At 44.5% G+C, this 23,698-nt stretch overlaps 1 protein-coding gene across 1 annotated transcript in view; it reads right to left on the reverse strand.

The window, feature by feature from the left end:
• Nucleotides 1-3,693: 3,693 nt before the first annotated feature.
• Nucleotides 3,694-23,698, reverse strand: part of LOC126529992 (F-box/WD repeat-containing protein 8-like) — a 44,426-nt gene continuing 24,421 nt past the window's right edge. The window contains exons 5-11 of the mRNA XM_050177464.3: nt 22,846-23,000; nt 20,863-21,053; nt 16,747-16,965; nt 15,569-15,696; nt 10,297-10,470; nt 7,444-7,551; nt 3,694-3,905 (exon numbers count right to left, since the gene is read on the reverse strand). Coding sequence (XP_050033421.1) covers nt 3,752-3,905; nt 7,444-7,551; nt 10,297-10,470; nt 15,569-15,696; nt 16,747-16,965; nt 20,863-21,053; nt 22,846-23,000 — 1,129 coding nt within the window. The 3' untranslated portion in view covers nt 3,694-3,751. The remainder of the gene's footprint in view (nt 3,906-7,443; nt 7,552-10,296; nt 10,471-15,568; nt 15,697-16,746; nt 16,966-20,862; nt 21,054-22,845; nt 23,001-23,698) is intronic.

The raw sequence follows: 23,698 nt of genomic DNA on the forward strand, positions 1-23,698 counted from the left end.
TGTATCGCGTGCGATACAATTAGGTACGCAACATCTGTCAAGTGCGTGTCGCAAGACCTTGTTGCGAATGGTTGTAAATAACACATTTACGATCGAATGCCAACATCCTGACATCCAGCAAGCCCTCAGTAGCATAAGTAATCCGCGCCGTCCTTACCATGTGAATTCGCGACGCGTATCAGCTGCGACGTACAAAGGCCGACAGAGGGCACGAACGATGGCTGCTCTGAAGGTTCGAAAAAGTATTACAAGCTACAGTGCCGCCAACGTGCGTGCTTGCCAATCTTCTAAGCGCGCGCAAAGGCTCAGAGGTGAGCGCTGGTGCTATTATGTTTCTCGTGCCTCAAAGTCGACAGAAATACGCGCGGCCAATCATCGAGTCGGAATTCTGCGTATATAGAAAATGAAATCAGTTTTTTTAGTATTCTTTCGCGAAGCAGGAACGCGGTAACAGCGCTTCATTCAGGCTCAAACAAGTGCATATTATTTTTTTAGGTTAGTGACTCATCACGAATAACATCTCATCGTGCGTTAGATCGTCTATTCACGAAGTGACGTATTTGTCGCGAACCGAGTAGCACTAAGGTGCATGCATGCTTTGAGGACAGTTGCGTTCGCTCCGAAATAACATTTGCGAGATATGACTTAGTGAAGTGATGACCGTGCAAAGAATTGCCACGCTATGACGCGGCCAAAATTGCGGTAAGGGAAAATGATGCCAAATGATGCAGTCGTTCATACTGAGGCACCATTCATTGCCTCATTATGTGTGTCTCAGAGACACAGTGGTCGAAAGAGCTAATAGTTGAACAAACGAGTAAGCGAACGACGACTAACTAGCCAGTGAACAAGCGGGCGGCCCCACGTTTTCTTTGCGAGCGCTCCATCGCCGCACCTTAACCTACCCACACTTTAAAGCTGACATGAATTAACACGTACGTCTCGAAGACTTATGATGTTGTCGTTTGGCGACGAACGCGGTTTCGGGAGAGCACGCACACTTTTCCTTTGTATCGTAAATCCACTGGGCGACCGCCAATGACGAACACGAACATAAGAGGCAAAACAAAGCTATTCGCTCTAAACAAGGCTAGTTAGCAACTACAAAATGCAGAGAGTTGCTTTCCTAAGATGAGTTTTCACGCTCCAGTGTCAAATTTTGTCAAAAGGAATGCGATGAATCCTAAAGGTTACGTAATGACGTTTTCGCACGCAGCCTCGCGTGCCCGCGAATTCAAGCCTGTTGGCGTACAATACGATTAAGCGCACCAAATACGATCACGTACTGCTTATATAAGCAAAGTACACGTCGTATAGGACTATATTATGATAGGCTCGCAACTCCCTCGTACAGTCGTGTGGAGAGTGTCGGTCTGAAGTTCTCCCCCCCCCCCCCCCTATTCGATTAATACCTTGCCTTTCATAACCCGAAGCGCTTACCGGACGGTATTGAGAAGAGCTTCTCGCCTTTGCTAAAGCTACTCTGGCATCCGAAGGCACAGCAGGTCATGGTCACAGAAAATGCCGCGAAGCGACTTCGCACTTTCCACAAAACTTACTTCAAGGCGTTCGCAAATCAAAACGATACAGCTGAGTAAAGGCGCCAACATGCGCTCTTCGCCACTCCGCAGACGCTTCTCAAGCAAAAATGGCGCTGAAGTGCGACTGTAAACAAAAGTCGCCGTCGCGTGGGCCCACGTGATGCCATTAGGCCAATAGCGACGCGGCGTCGGCCTCGGCCAGAGGGCGCTAGGAGGAGGCGGCATTCTTCAGTGTGGCGCTACTTTACGAAGTTTAAGGGGTTATAGATCGGTCTAGGGAGCCTACATGTTAACAGAAGTTTTGCTTGCATGTGAGCTCCCTAGATCGGTCGACAAGTCCGGCGCTTCCAGCGTGCCAGACAGCGGCCGGTGAAGTCGGATGCGTAATGCCAGAGACGGTAAGATCGCTAAAAGTTTATCCTACGCTTTAAACGTGACCCGCAGCAGTGCGGCGATCAGGTATTGCCGCAGCGCTAGCGGACAAGTGCGCGGCAAGCGAGCGCGTCCCTGCTTGTCGAAGGCGCAAACGCAACGCGCTCGCTTATTCAGTGAACCCGAACAGCGTGCTGCTGGTCGGCCAAGCTAGCGAGCGATGTACCCGGTTCCACTTGCTGCGGCTTGAGATGGGACATGTTCTGTTCCCGCGCCAGCCACACAAGAATGTAGAGCGTCCAATTTTCGCCGATTTAACGTGACTGCACCATGGGTGGATCGCGTCCGCGTTAAGCCGGACTATACCGCACTTTTAGTTAGGCCACCCCAATGCGCTCTTCTTCGAGCGGAGGCAGAACGCATCGAGGCCCTACTGTTGAATGAGGACAGCCAGATAGAGAAAACCAGCTGGACTCGGAGAATACTTCGCATTAAAAGAACATCGCGGGCGCGCAACAGCCTTGTTACAGCGCACGAAAAGCAGCTAAGAAAGTATACTAACTCTGCGACGTGCAGGACCTGTTCACTACTGATACACCCGAACGGAATACAGGCAAGGAAAGACAGCACGGGCGCTGGTGGCACTGGTTCTCCACATTCTTCACTGTACGTCACTTACGCCGGGCGATAATGGCGTCGCTTTTTTCAGTTTCGGTATGAAAAACATTCATTTTTGCGAGCTCTTTCTGACGGATTGAACTGCATTTCAAGCGTAAGATTTTGCACAGAGGCTACTGCATGTCTAAACTATCTGAAACTAGGCTTTTTACAGGGTCCAAAATTTCGTTGCACTTGGCCTTTAACCCCTGTCCCTCGCGCGCGCTTGATCGTGTTACCGCGAGCGAGCTCCCCTCCCCCTCTTTCCCATTGCTCGCGCGGGGAGGCGGCACTCGTGCGTGAAGCCACCATCTTTCTTTCTCACCCTCGCACCTAAAGCACAAAGTGCGCGGGGCACAATAGGATCATATCGCACTTGGACTTTATACGGAACATGATGCGGCTTCACTTCGGCGACGGTCGCTTTTGTTGCGCCGCCCGCGATTTGAGAGACAAGCTTGCAAGCAGCCGCTTGTAATTCAATCATTTGACCATCTACGTCCGCAGGAGTTTCCATTTATTGTCTCGGCATTCCTTTGCTGCGGAAGCGAAATTTTTTTTATATTTAAATCGCATACACACTTCGTAATGTTGAGGTTCTAATTACATGGTGTTCTATGAACAAGAGGTTATGGAAAGTGAAGTACTTCGTTATATCGAGAATTTCGTTATACTAAAGTTCGTTATATTGAGGTTTAACTGTTTAACCAAAAAATATGTGGCGCATATGAATAGTGAAGACGTGCTTATTAGTAAGTGCCATTTTTACTATTTTTAATTCTAAATGCACGCTTCATAAGCCTTTTTGTTATAACATAAAGAAAGGGCAGTGCAAGCTGCAAACGAAAAAGTCGCAGTTTCACCCGAAAGACGAAGCATTGATTGCGATAGCAAATTATTAGATAGCTATATATATGCAATAAGTTTAGTAGTTTTATTAGCTATATAAAGTGCTGTAAACATTTGCTCACTAATTAAAGAACACGATGTCATGCACACACAGCCAAACATGAACACATCTCACTCTGTCACTTGGCTCTACTTCTGTCACCAAGAAACTCGCATACCTTTTCATTTCATTTATTGCACCTTAAGGGTCCGTATGGATTTTATAAGGGGCAACTGAGAATTCACGTGTATATTTATTTACAAAACATTGACAGGCCTGCTCAACAGCTCTTTCAGATGACATCCGTGATCTCATCATAAGGTACAGCCAAGCGAACATTGTAGTTGTAACCAGCTGGTTCGTCATACGAAGACAGACATATTGATGGAATTCCTGAAGTCTGTTGGTTGGCCGAGAAGTCGTACATTCGGATGGACCCCCTCTGCCTAAAGTAAAGGAATAAAAAAAGTTTTAAAAAATTGCAACACACATAATACAAAAGGTAATGCTTAAAGCTTACAGAAAACGCAAGCAGATCAACTGGCAAGTTAAAAATTTCGTGCACTGTAGCCAGTGGCTGGCCATGAATGCCTTGGCAAATATCTTTCAAAAAAACAGTGTATACAAGTGCCACACAATTACACAGTATCTTTCGATTCTCCCAACCTATCTCTTATTCTTGCTGGAAGTTGTTGGAAACTGCAAAACTGGAAGCATAGTCTCCACTTTGCACAGGCATTACCTTCTAACATAAAAAAGTGATGAAAGCTGTTTGTGAGGTTCAAGGGACACCCACGTGAAAGATTAAAGGGGCCCGCCCACAACGCCTTTGGTGAAAGGTGTGCAATATGTCTTGTATTGAAAGCAATCTCCTCAAGGGATAAAATTCACTGATAAAATTACAAAATGGAATTTCGACGACAATGTCGACTTATGCCACCAGTATTCTTCCATCATGGGAATGATGGTTAGTACATGGATTTCCCTAAACTTTGTCTTTAAGGAATCAAACAACCTTCTAGTTCCTTGCTTTAACCTAGTACTGTCGTCGCAAGTTTGCTCCATGAAAATGATTATTTTTGCTTACTTTATAACACACTCAAGACTGATGAGATTAATTTATGTAGCCGAAATTATACTGGTGCATGCATATTGCATGCGTGTAAATAAACAACTGATGCAGCTGTCAATGTAAAACCCTCCAATGTTATAAAGCTATGTAGCAACAAAACAACATAAAAGATAATTAAAGGAGCTGCAGTGTCTTTTTAAGAAAGCCATGCAGAAGAGTAGAAAAAAATCTATGTACAGTATAACGTAAACCTCAGTATAACGAAGTCAGTAAATTCGGCAATCTGCTTCGTTATATAGAAATTTTGTTACAATAAAATTCATTATTTTATGCAAATAACTACAGTCGTCCATGGATTTTTCTTACGTGCAAGCAGCAGTATAATTTCCCAAATCATCAGGCAATCTGAAAAAACAAATTTGAATAAGAAAAATATTCATTTTGTCGAATTCGAGCCGGGGACAAAATTTATGGTTTCATGCAGTGTCGACGATATCTTCGCATGAGCGATACAAAGCGAAGCCAGTCACTTTTTCATGTCAACTCTGTCCCCGTGGCTGATAGTGTCGTTCACAGCGGCACAACGCTATCATGAAAGGTGCTGGCAGCAGCAAGCAAATGCTTCATCTGCCTTTCACTTTAATTCGTCTTTGAAACTCGTGATTATGCAACCTCTAGTACTAAACGCATGGGAAGGCAGCGCACATGTTGCCACGCCATCTCTGCAAGCCCACTCTTTGCAGACATGGCAGATTAGAGCTTTAGCTTGTCCGGTATGCCAGAAAATGCGAGCAGACTGGGCGTTTTACCGGATGAACGGGAGCGTAAACGCGAGCAGCTGGCAAGGTGGCGCCACCTGGCGGCACGAAGCTCAACCAGACAGACAGAGAGCTATTACAGAGACAGAGAGCAGTTAACAAGTGTATTTTACTTTGCTGCTGGTGTAAAATTTCGGCAGTAACACGATTACACTGCTGCCGAAAATTTACACCAGCAGCAAAGTAGAACACACATGCTTACTGTGATATCAGCTCCCGGTCTAGTTAAGCTCTGCGACACCAGGTGGCTGCACTGCTCCAGCCATTCACATTTACCCTCCGTCCATATGAAAAAACACCCAGTCCGCTTGCATTTACAGGAATACCGGACATGCTAATGCTCTCTATTGTCTTTAAAACAAGGCGCATAGGCCTGCATGTGACTAACGGCCATGCACAGCCACGGTCACACTATAAATGAGAGATGCTCGCCAACCTACCACCCACTCCCTCCTTCACTCCCCCCCTGTACAGGAAGACAGCACTCATCAAGTCACCATCCTTCTCAGCTCACCCTCGCACACTTTAACTTGCACATCCCGCATGCGCAAGGGGAATGGAGGGAGGGGAGCTCGCTCTGGTAACATGCGAGCGAGGGTGAGGGGGTAGAAGAGGAGGGCAAGGTAGCGAGCGCCTCCTTTTCTAGCGCAGCCGTGGCTGCGCATGGCTGTTAGCAGAGCTGAGCACATATGCAGCCCGCACACCCTGCTTTAGAGGTAATCTGCCGTGTATGCAAAGAGTGGGCGTGCCGAGACGGCGAGGCATCACGTAAGCTGCTTTCCCGCGCATTTGGTATTGAAGGTTGTGCAATCTCTAGTTTTGGAGACACATTGAAGCAGGAGGCAGACGAAGCATTCGCTCCCTGCAGCCGGCACTTTTCACAATAGCATCGTCCCACTGCGGGCGATACTATCAGCCGTGGAGATGAAGTGGATGCGAAAGCATGACTCTCTTGGCTCTGAACCATTGATGTGAAGATATCGTCGACATGTCATGAGACCGTATCGTTTGCTGGCAACTTTCAAATTCAACAAAATGAATTTTCTTCGCTTTCAAATTGCTTTTTCCAATTGCCCAATAATTTGAATAGTCTTGCGGCCCATTCCGTGTAAGAGGAATCCATTGGAGACTGTACTTAATTACATAAAAGGTTGAATTTCGATGTAATGAAATTTCAATATTATGAAGCCAATTGCCAATTTTACCAACTTCGTTATATCGAGGGTCAACTCTGTTTCCAAAAGTTCCTGAAGCTTGCCATGTTCATGTCATGTTCATGTTCCTTTTGAGCACAACATATTTCATTTTTGCAGACAAAGGTTTACCCAGGCCCTAGCAAACACTGTCAAAATTTGTGACGTCAGCGTGTTGGTGCATAAACATCAAGGTGGCGTGGCCACCCCTCTTTCCTTTTTTTGCCCTTTTCTGGCTTACCAAGACTTTTTTTGTGGTAAGAGAGGTGTTTTTGGCATTGTAGAAGTGTGTTATATTAATACTAGTGAATGAAATAATACTTCCCTCCGGTGTCCCTTTAATGTGCAACTATCGTATTTACTCGACAAATAGGGGCCACAACCCCACTTTGGAGGAAAAAATAGTTGAAAAAAAATTTTAAACGTCCCCCTCAGGTCGGCATCACTGCACCATTATTTCTTCGTGTGCTGCGTCGAATCAGCTATGTTGGCAGTGTTTCCAGTCAGATTGGTGGCACTTAGCCTCTAAAGAAGGAAGCCCTGTTTGGGTCAGCGCCAGTCAGGGACGATGGGCCGGCATCTGAGCTCCTCCAGGAGAAGCGAAAGTGAGATTGAGTAATAATAAAAATGTTATGGATTAGTGTAAGGGCCGCACCCAGCCAAGATTCTAGGGAAAGAAATTCGACCCTCACACGAGTACATACAGTAACTCTACATATGCAAGCGTTTCTGCATTCCACCCTCATCAGAATGCAGGAACCACAACAAGGAATCGAACCCGTAACCTTGTGCCAAGCAACAGAGTGCCACATTGCCCCTCAACCACAGCTGCAAAGTGGATGGACACTAAGAACTGTTATTTGGTTTGGGTGCGCTAATTATGCAGCCAGCCAAAGCACACCTTGTGTGAACAACAATGTTGCCATCCTCTGGTTCTGGAAACAGGTTGTAGGGCACGTGTGCAGTGACAAGGGTGGTTCGGTTGGCTCTCAAGTGTTTCACAGGGTGCCTGCATGAGTAAGTATGGATGAGCAACAAATAGAAAGATGTAGTGGCAGCACCAGCCTTAAAACTTAACAGTACAAACTTCAGATACACTTCAAGCCATCTCACTGAGTCAAGAAACTCACATCTGCAAAAATGCTGCACTTGCGAAGGTGATCTTACTGTGGCAAAACTTTAATTCCCTCATTCAGCCATCAGCTAAAAATCAATAAAAATGTTAATGGGAGGCATTCAGGAAAACGAAGTGCTCATGTCACTCCCAATTATGTTATACAGCCTCACTTTGTTCACAATGATGCGTTTCGCCTCTCTTTTTTTTTTTTTTTGTGCCATTATTGAACTATGGAAAACATTGACAAATTTAGGGCCAGGATAATGTAAAACTATTCCAATCCTGTTTTTTTTTTTTGAATCCACAACTAGCCCTCCATGACAGATGAGGGCTGATGATGGATTTGTAATAAAGCCAAAATGGAATATTGGTGGAATTGGAATAAAGACAGATCAAAATAATTTCACGTTATTTTGGCCCTGCAGTGAACCCAAGCAGTGCTCCCGCATTTGAACACTCTTTAGACCTAGGCTTGCAAGATGATGGAAGAGACATACATCCTCTGTGCACCTAAGATGTATGTTTCTTTTCATTTGTTTGCCCTTCCCGTAACAACCTTTATAGAAGGTTGACAGTATGATTATAAAATAAATATATAAAATAACCTAAGAAATGAGCGAGTCAGGAGAACCGTAGTATAAAAATTACTTTCCAAGTCGTGCACTTGGCAGCAAGAAACTGAGCAAGTACGATTCACAATAAAAAGTGTGTCGGAAAACAGACGAAACAAATGTGTGTTTCTGCTATGCATGTTGCGTGAACAGCAAAAACTGACATCAGATTTTACTGATGAGGCTACAGCAGGGCACTTCAGGCAACAAGACTGATGATGGTGCCTCAAATATTGCCTGAATGAAAACCTCAACCATGATCTCGCTTGACTACCTGAGTTGCAATGGTAATAAATCTACATCCAACATTAGTGCTGCGATTTTAGTACTGACTTCCACAGCATCACAGCGGCTTGCTCAAAGTCAAATTTCATACAGTCACAAAAGACACTGTCACAATACACTTGTATTGTGTCTACACCTTTCACCTGTGCTTTTTCTACCCAGCGACACCTGACAACCATTGCTCCTACCAAGTGCTTTTGTTAAATAACCGCCAAATGCCAGACAGCGGCAAAGTCCTAATGGAAACCAGAAAACTTACTCTCACAGCACCTCATTGACTGTAGTGATGACTGACTGATTTGCTGTTTGTTTGATGCATTAATTGATACACAGATTGGTTGTTCAATTAATTAATTTATTGAACGGGTGATTGATTAATCATTGTTTGAGTGGTTTATTAATTGAATGGCTGATTGATTTACTGTTTGTTTCATTTACTGATTGATCAGCGGGTTGATTGATACACTGATTGATCACATGGGCTATGAGACACACGGCAGTGGTAAGTTCTGGATTAGATTTGATCACCTAGGGTTCTTCAAAGTGCACCCAATGCTTAATCACTATTTGATTAAATTTGACTGTAATTCTACAGCCTTCTCATCCACTGACATGTCATGTATGCATTCTTTGCAGAAGCCTTCGATTAGTAATTCTTCTCATTACCATAGTCTTATGAACACCTGTATTACTGCAACTCCGAGATGATGATGCATACAAATAGCCTCAGCACATAGCATGCTGTTGGTGACAGCTTATGCAGTTTTTTAAGATGGTGTGGCTAGTTTTCCAATTGTCGGTCCAGATGAAGCATTCAGTACTGCTAAAGTATAAGCAATCACTGCAGTTCTGTCCAGAAGGTACATTAACGACCACATGTCCAAACCACAAGTATCAACATGAAAATGTGAACCCTGAAGTTTAAAAATTGGTAGTAAGCCTCAAATTGTTCTGTGTAATAAATCCCCAGGATGCATAAAAAATGTTTAAACTATGTTTTGTACTAGTAGCTGCATGATGCTGTCTACCACAATGCTTAGGTATGAAGGAATTCAAATTTGTCTTTAAAATCAGAGTATGCTTTATATACATCCTACCCATATACAATGCGATCTCATCCAATGTTTAATGAGCTTTCAAGAAGACGGCTACATGCTAGCTAGGCAGTTTGGAGCAGTTGCTACAACTGACCTGCAACCTTGTTTGGGTGCATTGCATTCCTGCTTCATCTAGAGCGAAGTGGATGCACGTGCAGTCTGCCGTAATGCCAGAGAACAAATGTTCTATTTTGCCGCAATGGAATACTGTTCTTCTCTGTTATCATCAGTGCAAAACAGCAAAACAAAGCCATTATAGTGACAGATGGTGTCCCCATTCTGTTCCTGCAAAATCTGCACTTTTTGTCTAGTGTCAAAAAGGATTATATTTACTTTTGATTTACTTTCGATGAAACAGGAAAGTAGTGAGTGAAACCAAACCTGGTATGACACTGTGTACAGTGTAAAATGCCACCTATGCAAAATTTAGGCGTGGATAGGCTGGCAATTTAAGCCAGAAAAGTCATGCATAACTGGTGAACACTTAGTTACACCATTAAATATAGATGTCGACTTCTTTTCCACGTGAGTGGTGTGAAAATTCGGCGGCCCAAGGCATCTAGCTAGCACTGTCAAGTTCCTGCAATTTATCCACCGAGCATTCCAGACACCTAATCGTCACACAATAGTGGGAGGCATCTTGCCTGCAGAACATCTCCCAGAGTTTTGCCTTGGTGCGCAGGTCCCACACGCAGACGAGACCATCCTGACCACCGGTCACCAGGCTGTGCTCGTCCATCTGCACTTGGGTGACACCCAGTCCGTGTGCACTGATGCGCACCTCACACTGCAGTGTCCGCAGGTCAAAGATACGTGCACTGCACCAGGGTGGAGCAGGGCAAAAAGGGGAGCACGAGCAAGGATTTCGCAACAGAACAGGGTCATCTTGTACACTGGTCACATGACGAAGGGCAACACAGACGTGCATGAAGTCCATTACCACGGCTCGATCCTCTGGTTATCTTAACACGAACCTACATGCTAGCCTTATTGACAATTATTGCTTCAATGACAATGCCATAGCACTTACCCCTGTACATACTCTAACATGGTCCTAAACTCTATATACATTTTCTAGACTTGCTGAATTGGCCCTGCCTTGAGCAAGCGAAGTGCTTAATGCTGAATAATAGTCTAGCCACTCGTAACTTCTAACCCTACTAAGACTTGTTTTCTCATAAAACTGCCTAAAACAGCATATTTCTCCTTGCATACCCTACCCATAAATTTAGCATAGGCTTCTTACAGGCTTAAACAAAGATACTTTAATAGAAACTGCAAGTAATCAGTTGCAGTGCCTACTTTGTTTCTACGCTACTGAATGAATCATCGGCATGGTTGACGTTGTACTACCAATTGTCATGACCACAACACAAGGCTCAACTATTTAGTGCCGATTCTTCACCATCATCATCATTCCATTTGTACCCTCTGCCAAGGCAATGGCTACTTCCAGTGATCTCACCCTGAGTCAACCGATTCTGCTGTGCTTGCTGCAATTTCCACCCCTTGAAATCTGGTATATTCTGTTACTCCAAAAGCCAACCAATCATCTGCTCTAGGCATGACTAGCCCACCCATCTTTTTTTTCACTTTGATCTCGACTAGAATATCGGCTACCCACATTTGCTCTCTAATCCATATTGATGTCTTCCTGCCCCTTAACATCGCACTTATCCCTCTCTATTCCATCATTCCATGCACAGTGACCTTCTCTTCAAGTTTACTCCTTATCCTCCAAATTTCAGATGTCAGTATTGGAAGAATGCACTGATTGCGCAGTTTTATTTTCAAGTATACTGGGAACTTGCCAATACCCAGCTATGTGCTGATGCTGAAGGAGCACACTTGACATCAATGTGCTTTAATACGCCCCAAAGTGGGACCACACCACCATGGTATAGTGAAAGTGAGGAAGCTGAAGCGCTTCCTCATGCAATGAACAAAGAATCAAACTCTTTATTGGGTAAACTCGTAGGAAAGCAAAGCAACACTAAACTGACGATAACAGCGGTGAGAACAATATGGTCTTCAAATCTAATCACAGGGTTCAAGTTGGATGAATATTTATACATGCATCACTGTACATTCTAAAGCAATCAATGCTGCTCACATAAATTCAACATTGTACAACACTATCTGCGTAACATGTGCAATCTGTTTAGTCAAGTCTATGCCTCTGTGAATTGGTAGCTATTTCACAATGATTAAGATACAGCAGGCACATCTTGTGCAAGAGTGATAAATTGATAACAGTGATGAATCAGTGACAGTAGTCGCTGCCAAAAAATGTCAAACAATGCATACATTGAAATATATAAGTCAAGATCAATTTAATGAAGTCGGTAAAATCTGTGCTTTACTCATTGAAATTCAACCTTTTATACAAATTTTTCTTACATGGAAGGGGCCGTAAAATTTTCCAAATTATTCAGCAATTGGAAAAAAGCGAATGAAAATAAGAAAAAAATTCATTTTGTTGAATTTGACAGTCGGTGACCAAAGACAGTTTCATGCTGTGTTGATAACCGGTAGTACGAAGTGAAGCCTGCGAAGCTTCTGCGTCCACTCCATTGCCACAGCTAACAGTGTCGCCCGCAGCAGAACAACGCTATCATGAAAAGCACAAGAGGAGAACAAATGTTTTGTCTGCACCGCCAAACCTTGAGATAATACAACCTGCTACCCTAATGAGGGAAAAGAGAGCGCCCATGCAGCCATGGTCATCACGGCTCGCGCAGCTTTTGCACCTGCCGTAGGTTACCTCATAAGACAGGGCACCCGGGTAGCGTATTTGCTCAGCGCACTGACAGCCATGCGCAACTACCACCAGACTAGAGCAGGAGACACGCACTCACCCACCCCCCCATCACTCCACTCCTGCTTGCGCGGGAGGACAGTGCACTCCCCCTTCGCACAATTTTCCTCACACCCATAGTACAGTGGAACCCCGTTCATACGTTTTTCACCGGACCGGGGAAAAAAAACGTAACAGCCGGGAAAACGCAACAGTGAGGAAAGCTCCGAAAATGAAAAGAAAGTGCAGCTTCAACTATAGACAATTTATTTCCACAGAGTGCGCTTAGGACTTAAAAAAGTCTAGAATGGTGGCTTGCCGTTTCTTTCGCTCGCTAGAAATCGCCACACGTTTCTCAATAGCCTGGGAGGTCGCATTGCTGTCAGCGTCGCTGTGAGGTGCGACGTACCTGCGGAGGAGGTCCATAGCCGCGACAGCTTCTCCAAAGCTAGGATTTGGCAACTCCCCGGCATCATGCGGCTCGTGCTCCGCGTCGTCACCGCGCCACGGCAATGGCAACGGACGAAGGAATATCCGCGGGAAATTTTGCCCTCTTTGGCGTAATCATGCTAACGATTGTTTAGTATTGCTGCGGAGCGCGCGCATCCGAGCAGCCCGGTTGCGCGCAGCGCGGCGTGGGAGAAATGTAAACAAGAGAGGAGAGCTGGCCCGATAGGCGGAGCAACGCCACGAGCAACGCCAACTTCCGGCTTCACTTTAGCTTCACAAAGAGTGACGTCAGGGCCTCTCCCGAGTTTCCTTCCTCCGTGAGTCGACCCGTCCAACAACCATGCGGTGACCGTAATCACAGTGATGATAGTGAGAGCATTTTTCACGAATGGCCACCTAGTGGCGGCCTCTCGAACTGGCGTGCGGCTTTTTGCAGCCAGTTCCATTGCCAAGCCCGGCCAAGCTCGGTCAAAACTCGTCAAAAGCCAAAATGGCGGTTGGAGTGCGTTGCCTACTTTAGCCCAGGCGGGTTCGGGTTGCGACGCATCATGCGGGAACGTTTTCACAGCTACTACGTAACAGCGGGGTTCCTTATACATTGGATCCTATGGAAGCTATGCCGGGACCGGATGAAAACGACGTAGCAGCCGGGAGAACGCAGCAGTGAGGAACGTAACAGTGGGGTTCTACTGTATACGGTGCGCAGGGTACAATAGGATCTAATCGCACTTGGACATTACACTGAACTTAGCCTGCACTTCAGTGGCCACTCTCTGTCATGTGGTGTGGGATTTTAAGCACGTTGGGAGGCAACTGCACATCATCATCATTATCATCATCACCACCACCGCCACCACCACCACCACCACCACCACCATCATCATCAGCAGCAGCAGCAGCCTATTTGTGTCCACTGCCTATCCCTGTGATCTAAAATTACCCCTGTCCTGCGCCAACCAATTCCAACTAGCATCTGCAAATTTCCTATATTCGTCGCACCACATAGTCTTCTGCCGTCCTGTAGTGTGCGTCCCTTCTCTTGGCACCCATTCTGTCACTCGGTTATCTAATCCAACGGTTATCTAATCTGCGCATTACATGACCTGCCCAGCGCCATTTTTTTCTCTTAATGTTTATTACAATATCGTCTATACGCGTTTGCTCTCTGATCCAAACCGCTCTCTTTCTGTCTTTTCAGGTATGCCTAGCATTCTTCGTTCCATCGCTCTTTGCGCAGTCCTTAACTTGTTCGCAAGCTTCTTTGTCAGTCTCCAAGTCTCTGCGCCATATGTGAGCACGAGTAAAATGCACTGATTGTATACTTTCCTTTTCAATTATAACGGTAAGCTCCCAGTCAGGAGCTCACAATGTCTGCCGTATACGATCCAACTCATTTTTATTCTTCTGTGAATTTCCTTCTTATGGTCAGGGTTCCCTGTGATTAGTTGACCTAAGTAAACATACTCCTTCACAGACTCTAGATTGCTGACTTGCAATCTTGAACTCTTGTTCCCTTGCCTGGCTATTTATCATTATTTTTGTCTTCTACATATTAATCTTCAGCCCCACTCTTACATTCTCCCTCTTAAAGTCCTCAATCATTTGTTGTAACTCGTTCGCAGTGTTGCTGAACAGAAAAATGTCATCTGCGAACCGAAGGTTTCTGAGATATTCGCCATTGATCCTCACTCCCAAGCCTTACCAGTTTAATAGCTTGAATACTTCTTTCAAGCACGCAGTGAATAGCATTGGAGAGCTTGTGTCTCCTTGTCTGACCCCTTTCTTTATAAGTATCTTCCTACTTTTCTTGTGGATAATTGAGGTGGCTGTGGAATCTCTGTAGATATTTTCCAGGGTATTTACGTAAGCGGTCCGTACTCCTTGATTACGCAATGCCTTAATGACTGCTGGTATCTCTACTGAATCAAATGCTTTTTCATAATCTATGAAAGCCATATAGAGAGGCTCACTGTACTCTGCGGATTTCTCGATAACCTGATTAATGACATGGATGTGATCCATCGTAGAGTATCCTTTCCTGAAGCCAGCCTGTTCCCTTGGTTGACTAAAGTCCAATGTTGCCCTTATTCCATTGGAGATTATTTTGGTAAATATATTATATAATAGTGGGAGTAAGCTAACGGGCCTATAATTTTTCAGTTCTTTAGCGTCGCCCTTTTTGTGGATTAGTATAATGTTTGCATTCTTCCAGTTTTCTGGGACCCTTGCAGTCGACAGACACTTCGTAAAGAGAGCCGCCAGCTTTCCTGCTGCTCACATAAATTATGTGCAGTTGCCAGGAAAACTGGCAACTGCACATAATTCAACCATTTCACGATCTGTGCCCATGGCAGTTTCCATTTATTGCTTCAATACTCCTTCACGGCAGCAGTGAAATTTCGTTTATTGAAATCGTGTATAAACACACTTTGTTTCTAAGGTTCAAAATACATTACATTCTCTGGACATGGATTTACAAAAACTTAAGCACTTCGTTATATCGAGGATTTTCTTACGCTAGTTCATTATATTGAGGTTCAACTGCATACAATAAGGAATGTCCAATGAGAAACATGCAATGCTTGCATTTGCTCTTAAGAAACATGTTGTGATATCGCTAAAAAACAAAGCAAGAACCAAAGGCTTTGGTAATCCTAAAGGGCACGTACTTCTTGTCACAGCTCCCGGTCAGCACCAGGTTGTCAGGACAGTGGGAGATGTTGACGCACACAACAGAGCTTGTGTGGCTGGTCAGTGTGCCAAGCAGTCGTCCATTCTCCGCCGCATACAGAGGAACCTTCGATTCAAAGACATTGTCACAGTGTCATTACATTGAGCTTCCTGTAACTACCACTGCAAGAAGGAAAAGAAAGCAATGTGGTCCTATCACTTGTCATGTGCAGGAATCTTGCTTGCTAGAAATTGAAAGTATGGCATGAATGGATTTGAATGCGCGTCCCCTTTAGTGCACTAATAACTGCATCTGCACTGCCTAGCCATCACGGTAGCATTGCTCCACACTGCAGCTGCTGCCATACGCAGTGCACTGTCTGCAGTGATGGTTGGCCCTTTAACTTGTGGGCACGCTCGACTATCTTGCATCCTCTGATGACCGTCTTCCCCACACAGCTCTCACGTCTCCTGACGTTCAACTTCCCCACATGACATGCAATGGTGGGAGTCCTAGTTACACATCTTTGATGAGAGACATCTCAAGTTTTTTTGACGAAAGCGCCACCCAATGGCGCAAATAACTCATGTTCAAAAGGGACTTGTTTCCTCTTCTTCAGCTGCAGGGCATAGTGCATGCAGACCAACTGTGCACCCGTCCCCACAGAAGGCCTCCTGCTTGGCTTAGGAAAATGGCACCAGTATGGACAAACATGATCGCTCAGACGCACTCCTGTTCGAGGTATTGCACCCACAGACAACACAGGCATCAGTGTTGGGCATAGGCGAACATTTGCTCAGTAACCAAGCATGGTGTCAGACTTCAATTTCTTGGTGCATGTTAACGGGGAAGTGTATTCCCTGCAGTTTGGCTAGCTAGCTTTCTTGTACTAACAAATGTCCAATAATACTTGTACTAATTGTACTAATTGATTGTACTAATAAATGGAGCAATAAATGTCCTTTTGTATACTTGCACTACCGTGTGCTGTGTCTCTAGTTACAAAGATCACTCTAGACCCCACAAACAAAATTTTTCACAGGTGACCAAGTCTAGGGCATTTCCTAAATATCCTCCCTTTCAGGGCCACTATCTGTGTGCCTTTGGACAGTGTGCACTGTGCTATCACTTACAGAAGTGCATGTATGCATTCGGCAGAGCGACTTCATTACCCACCTGAAAGACATTGACAGCAGACCTGTCAGTGAGCCCAAGGGCAATGACAGCATCAGAGGAATCTAAGCAGGTGACGGTGGCACCAATCAGGTGATGCAGAGAGAGGCCGTCTGCCTCAAACTGGTGCCCGGCATGCAGCCTCACGGCGTCTTCAGCAGCTGACACTAGAGGTGGCTGCTGTCGGCCACACGCAGTTGGGAGAAGCGCCACATGAGACACCTGAAACAAACAATGGGTGTCGTTAATTGCATGCAAGTTCGCATCATGACATTATCCACAATGTCACTCCCATCACATTGCTGAGAATCACTCACCAAGTTTGTTCAATTCCAATGCACCCCTGATTTATAAGCACACACAGATTGTCTCTGTGAAAAATAAAAATTATGTTCGTTAATGATAAAGTGAGGCATATGTCAAGCCAGGCATGTACGCAGGACTTCCTTTCAGGGGGGGCCCCAACCCAAGGTAACCTTTCTGTGCAAATAAGGGGGAGGGGGGCGGTACCTTTACTAGTGTAAATGTGAATAATGCCCACCGTTCGCCATAAAAATGCGTAATCCCGCAAAAGAGAAATAAAATAAGGTGTGTCTCACTGGTATATGCCTGTGAGATGAACTCTCCCTTGCTTGACAAACAAGGAAGCACATCAAATGGACTCGCGCAGGAAGAACTCTGCCAAGAACAAGTAAACAAGCAAAAATGTAAAATAACGATTTCTAGTAGCGTTTTCTTTTTTTATTTAGCTGTGGAAGAAATACAGAGAAATATATATTTGTGGAACAATCACAGTTATTTTGGATCCCTAGTTTACTTCTTACTAAGTTAAGTGCCAAAACTGATTAGTGTTGTTATTTTGGAAGTTGCGTAACGATGCGTGGTTGCCAGTCCCGTATAACCGTGCAGAGTGCAGGACACTGCAGTTCTAGACGTACTCCGCCCACCATGGAAGGTTAGAAAAACACCCACATAAGCATAGCAGAGAAGTGGCTACGTCAGGCAGTTAGACTGATAATGGTAGAAGCGTCATTCAAAACATACAGACTCCTTCTCCACTTCCGGCAGCGTTTTTGCTGATTCCTTTTTAAACAAAAAGGTATTGATCTATAAATAGTTTCACAAGCAATGCTTAAATTTGTTAATTTTCGTTTTTCCTTCCTGTTTGGGTCTTGCCTCGGCTCTTCCCTTTAATACATTGCTTAATTTCTCATCTCCTTGCGACTCTTGTTTCCAGCTGACTATTTTGCATGAAAAGTGCTGTACAATTAGGGAAAAACCAGACGAGGTAGCAGGTGACATTCGTATCACTTATGGGTATAACGATTATTGCAGGGTTTTCTCACGGACCCTGTTTCGCATGATCTTATTTTCCACCTTATCTAACCTATATCACGGGTATATGGTTCCAAGAATATGCCAGTGTCACGGCGAGCCATCACTCAAGAAAATAATGAAGCAAAAGGACAAGTTAAATGCAACTGGCATCACACAGTTTTAGAATAGTGTTTGTCGCCTTACGTACGTTAAACTTAATCACCTTTGCGGGACATTACGAAGCGCATACTCTCAAGACTTTTAGTTTGCCGTATGGGAACGTAAACATTATGAAGACGTTATAAAACAGGGTGCCGACTGGTGCCTCCTGCCTAACTTATCCAAGCCAAGACAATTCATTACCAATCATCCTGTTGTTGCTATGCTGACGTGCCTCGTTGCATACAGGCACAGGAATCGCTGAACGATCTCAGAAATTGCATGTGCTATGCGCTCATAACTAATGTTTCAGGTTAGTTTTCAGAAAGCGAAAGCTCATTTCAATATTTACTGGCAATCAACGCGAGTCAGAGTGCAGCCATCACGAGAATTCACACTGAAGCGGGAGCCATGGGTGCCGCCATGTTTGACAACGCTATTACTTAGTGTATGGGAACATTCGATGTTAAACTCGCCAAATAATGTATGTTATCATAGCGCACGTAAACTGCAGAAACCCAATAAGAGCATGTGCAGTGATGACAACGCTATTTCTTTACGTACGTAATGCGTTTAGTTTGGTTGCAAACGCTAAACTAAAGATGTCTGTCTCCGGCCGCAACTCGTTCCACGAGCATACGGACCAGCTGACTACGAACTGAATCCCTTTCCTGGTCACTGAATCAGTCTAAACAAAGAAGGTTGAATTAAAGAAGCAACAGCGATGCGCGTGATTGTTGCAATAGGCGGTAACAACTGAACGCATCTCGAATTAATTGCGCGGGCACCAACTCGATGAGGAAACTAGCCTTCACACCCTAGCAGATGCCGATAACTAGCGCCATCCAAAAGCAGTGAAAAAGGCAGCAAAATGTTGACCACCCAATAGCTGTCAAGTCTCAAGAATGCTTTGGCAGCGCTTTAGGAATGTGTGTGAGAAGTGGTAGTGCGGGTAGGGGGGGAGTATGCCACTTAGTTTGGGGGGGAGGCGGGCCCCCCCTCTGGGTGCATGCCTGTGTCAAGCTACAAGCGTCGCCTGAAGTCTATCTTGTACAACATTCATTTTCTTGCATTGTTATTTTTAACCACCATGTTCAAAGCACCAATTTTGTCACGGAAGACACCTACTCATCAACCCTGATGACAGTAAAATAACCCTGATTGTCAGAAGAAGCTTGTGTTGCGCATATTGATAAACACTGCTATGCAAATGACCTTTGGACACCTTAAAATGTATTCGCACTGGCAATTGGTAGAGATCACTTGACCAACTGATTGCATCAGCAGCTTTGCAAATTCAGCTGCAGAGCCAATTACGATCAGTGAGCGAATGGCCTAATGTGATTTCTTTTGAAACAAAGTGCCCATTTGCAATTGTTGCTTCATGACCAAGTTGGTTGTGCGACCTCTGCAACTTGCTAGTATGAATGCACCCTTAGTCAGAAAAAATGATGGCAAAAGATCAAAGGATGGCAAAGTCATAAAGGAATGATATCAGTAAGGATCAGCTATGCTTGCACTCAAGCCAGATATCATTCTTAAATGTATTTGGTTGAGATGCATGTTTCATTCTGTCACTACATCATGACCTGGTTTCTGCATGTCCACTGGGAAGGCTATATTTTTTATGTGTCTAACTCTGACATTAAGATGTTGCCAGTCAATACTCAGATTCATTATGCTTCTTCCATGTATGCGTGTGGTAAGTGCAGTTCTATTTCTATTTATGTCTTGTACTCAGATTTTTCATGAAATGTACAATGCCAAACCAACATTCAGAACAGCGTGCCCGCATGCCAGGTGAATTGTAGGTAGCTGGGCCACTGCAGTCGGTGACCTTGTAGTATAACAATGTTTTTCAAAATTTCACCAGCTACACGCTAGTTACAGTGGTTTGGTGAGAATAACGTGAAGTTCTAAATGATGAAATGATTTGCTACACACAGCTTGGACAATGTGACATATGTGTGGATGATTCTCCCCAAGCAAAACGCATTTGTCTTTGGCTTTTCCTGTTGAACTTAGTGTGCTACTGCAAACTGTCATCCGCTCAAGAGTGTGTTGGTGGTCCCAGATTTGATCGCTGAACCAAGACGTCTTTTCCTTTTTTTCAATTGCAAAGGGTTTCTTTTGCAGTTTCATGCTACTCTTGGGTGAACAACATTATTTCCCTTTTTTAGCATACTACTGGTGCGAACAAACGAAACGTGAAACAAGCTAGGGCTAAAGGACGTAAATACAAACATGCCACCACCCTTGAAGCACACACACACACACACGCACGCACGCACGCACGCACGCGCACACACACACACACACACACACACACACACACACACACAACCAACTGCCAAAGCTGCATTATAACAAAGTGGCTAGTGCACTAAGCTTCCAATTGCACATTTGCCACTACAGCATGATTTGCAATCCCAATGGTGGTGGGAAATGTTTTGTTTTTCTTTGCCCTATGGTGACAGTGAAACTGCTGTTGAGACCCGATGACCATGAGAGCCATTGTTATCCCAAAGTGTAAAGGACAAATGGACATGGCATACACAGTTTAAAGCTCATTAATTGCTGTCAGAGTAAAAAAAAATAATAAAAATGACCACTGCTATAAAACGTTTGTGCACATCCACCCACCTTGGTAGGGAGCTGGGCCGAATAGATTTGACCTGTTGGATCCACAAGGGCAATGCTTGTGCCTCCAAAAGCAGCGAAGTGGTTGTCCTGCTTGGAAGCTGCGACCTTGGCTGGCCCAGTGAGGGCAATAGTCTGATTGCAAGCAGTAGCTGATGTAGAACAGCCACTTAAACCACCAACACAGACCTCACCTGCAGGGCACAGGTCAACATAGAACGCTCCTGTGACTCGACAAAGTATTTTCACCGGGACCAAACAAATAAAGCAGCATAACGGAGGAAAGCCCATGTGTGCTCATCTGAAGCCCAGCGATGCGATGCCAATTTGAAATCAGTCACTGCTGCCACACAGGAACTCAGCAAAACTTTATGCTTACTCAAATACAGTACCATGGTTAGATTCGCAGAATCGCAAAGTAGCATCTTCACGCATCTGAACAGAGTGACTGTCTCCTTTAGCTCATTCTGGTAAAAGCAACTTTAGTTAACATAAACACATAGACGAAGATGTCGCATTGTGTGGCAATAAATACATTTAAAAAAATAAGTAGTTATGTCAAAGCTGTACCATAGGTTGTTATATGATCTCGCAGCATTTGAAATGTACCCTTCACAGGTGCATTTAGTTGATGGTGATGACGAAACAGTCACACACAAATCAAATCAAGTGTAAATTTTCTTGAAAATTGGCAACAATATTGTTACATTGCTGCAAAGTAACAACATGATTATATGCCACTGACATAAAATAGATGTTCTATACACTTAAATTCAAATCTAAAGTAATTTCTCTTTTGCTTTATTGCTTCACTTTTTTATTTAACTCGGCGACAACTAAACCAATGTCCAAAGAATGTATAATGAGTTTTAGCAGACCATCGATCGGTATCTGCTAGTAGAGTCCCATTAATTCAATCGTTGGGGACATGCATCTGTCTCCTTATGCAAGCTGGCCTTCCCTACAATGCCACACTTAGCTATGATAAAACAAGCCAAAGAACACCCCCCTTAAATTCATACACTACACTATATTCCTTTTTATACTTACCAAGCAATGCAAGCAGCACTGTCACAGAAGTGCTACTAGTCTTTGCATTACACAGTGCAGTTTCATTTGAATTGCAATGCATTCTGTCGAATAATTGCCTCGTATCTTACAACTACAACTAGTGGACTACACCAGATCGCACATTCTTTGTGTGCCTTGTTGCATCTTTGCACTTCCAGTGCATGATGTACTCTCTAATGGTCGTGAGCGCTGGCTGCTGGTCACTACACTCATCAGCAATAAATAGGTTCAATTCGGGAACAACTTCTACATAATAATTACATTACATTGGGCAACATAAAAGTACAGTAGAACCTCATCAATATGATCCCATTTCGTACGATTTTCCGACTTCAATGTTCTCAATTCTCGTGGAGTGGGCATATCGCAGCGATTGTTGTGGAATGGGCACACGAACACTTTCCTCCGAAATGCTCCACACGAAGAAGCTGCCAACCCAGGCCAATTGAGGAGCGGAAACATAAGCTTGCTGAAGCCACAAAAATGACAACGCACGTTGCAGGCCGCTCGGCTGCCACCAGCTCGTCGCGCATCGACGTCTTGTGCTGCAACAATTCGCACGCTTCGCACTTCATAGATGTCAATGACAGTCAAGTGTGCCAAATTCTCTAGTGACTTCAGATCGTATGTTTCCCCGGTTACCAAGTTTTTCCAAATCGTATGAATGAGGTTCTTCTGTATTATACTTAATGCTACATTAAATTACAAAATGCACACCTATACCTTTCCTTCCCATGCGATGCACTATTTCTTACTCACAAGCGCGAATGAGAGAAGTTAGTTTCTAGCTTTTGTAATGTTGCCTGCTGCATATGAAATGAAGTGCTATATAGCCTTCTATCGAACATATAAAGCAGAGCGCCATATTGTGATCTTTCATCGAAATGGAAGTGGCAAAAAAGAAAGATATCTCACCTTCTGCATAGGTGACTACAAAACAGCTTTTGGCCAGGGCTATCGAACTGACATAGTTTAAGCTGTTTGGGTGTATGGTGCCATCCAAGATGACACTCCTCAGCTGCACACCTGAGCTGGTTCGCTGCCACAGGCGCACCTCACCACTCGAATACCTGGAGGAAAAGAACAACACCATGCTACATCTGGAATGGGTACAGTGAGATGTTTGAAATTCAGCTGCCGGTTGAAGTTGCAGCACCCATCTCAGTTTGCCGCCTGCCTGGTTTCCCGGCAGCACAGCCGGCTTTTTCCACTACGGTGCCAGGTGCCATTTTGACATCCTCACTCATGCATAATTTGCCAGTTTTCCAGTTCTCCTTAAACCGGCACATCATAAGCTGCATTGGAAGCACTGTCAGGAACTCACACAGAGAAGACAACTGAAATGTCGTAACTCAGTTTCTTGCAATTCAGGGGTCCAACAGCTGTAACAGCTTATGGAGCAATTTTTAGAGCTGAAAAATCTTGCTTTTGGAGCAGAATACTTGGGATTTGGGATTCGGCGACAAATAAAATTTCGAAATTTCGACAGCAAAATTTTGACTTCCATCTGTGGCTCACTACAGAAGTATGATGCACAAACACAAACAGAAAATTTGTATTAACGCTATAGACCATGCATTGTTCTTTTTTCTCTCTCTCTCCTTTTTTCCTTTCCTTCTATGCAACAATCAGGCTCTTTGGTGCAGCTCCTGCATATGCTATAGAAATTTCCGTGTACTGGCGAGGACCACATGATGCCGGCCACGCAGATGCACGACAGCATACCAGCAGCCCCATTTGCACTTGGCTAGAAGGCTGCTTTACAAGG

This window comes from Dermacentor andersoni, chromosome 5 (assembly GCF_023375885.2).
Source record: "Dermacentor andersoni chromosome 5, qqDerAnde1_hic_scaffold, whole genome shotgun sequence".
NCBI classification, from domain to species: Eukaryota; Metazoa; Arthropoda; class Arachnida; order Ixodida; family Ixodidae; genus Dermacentor; species Dermacentor andersoni.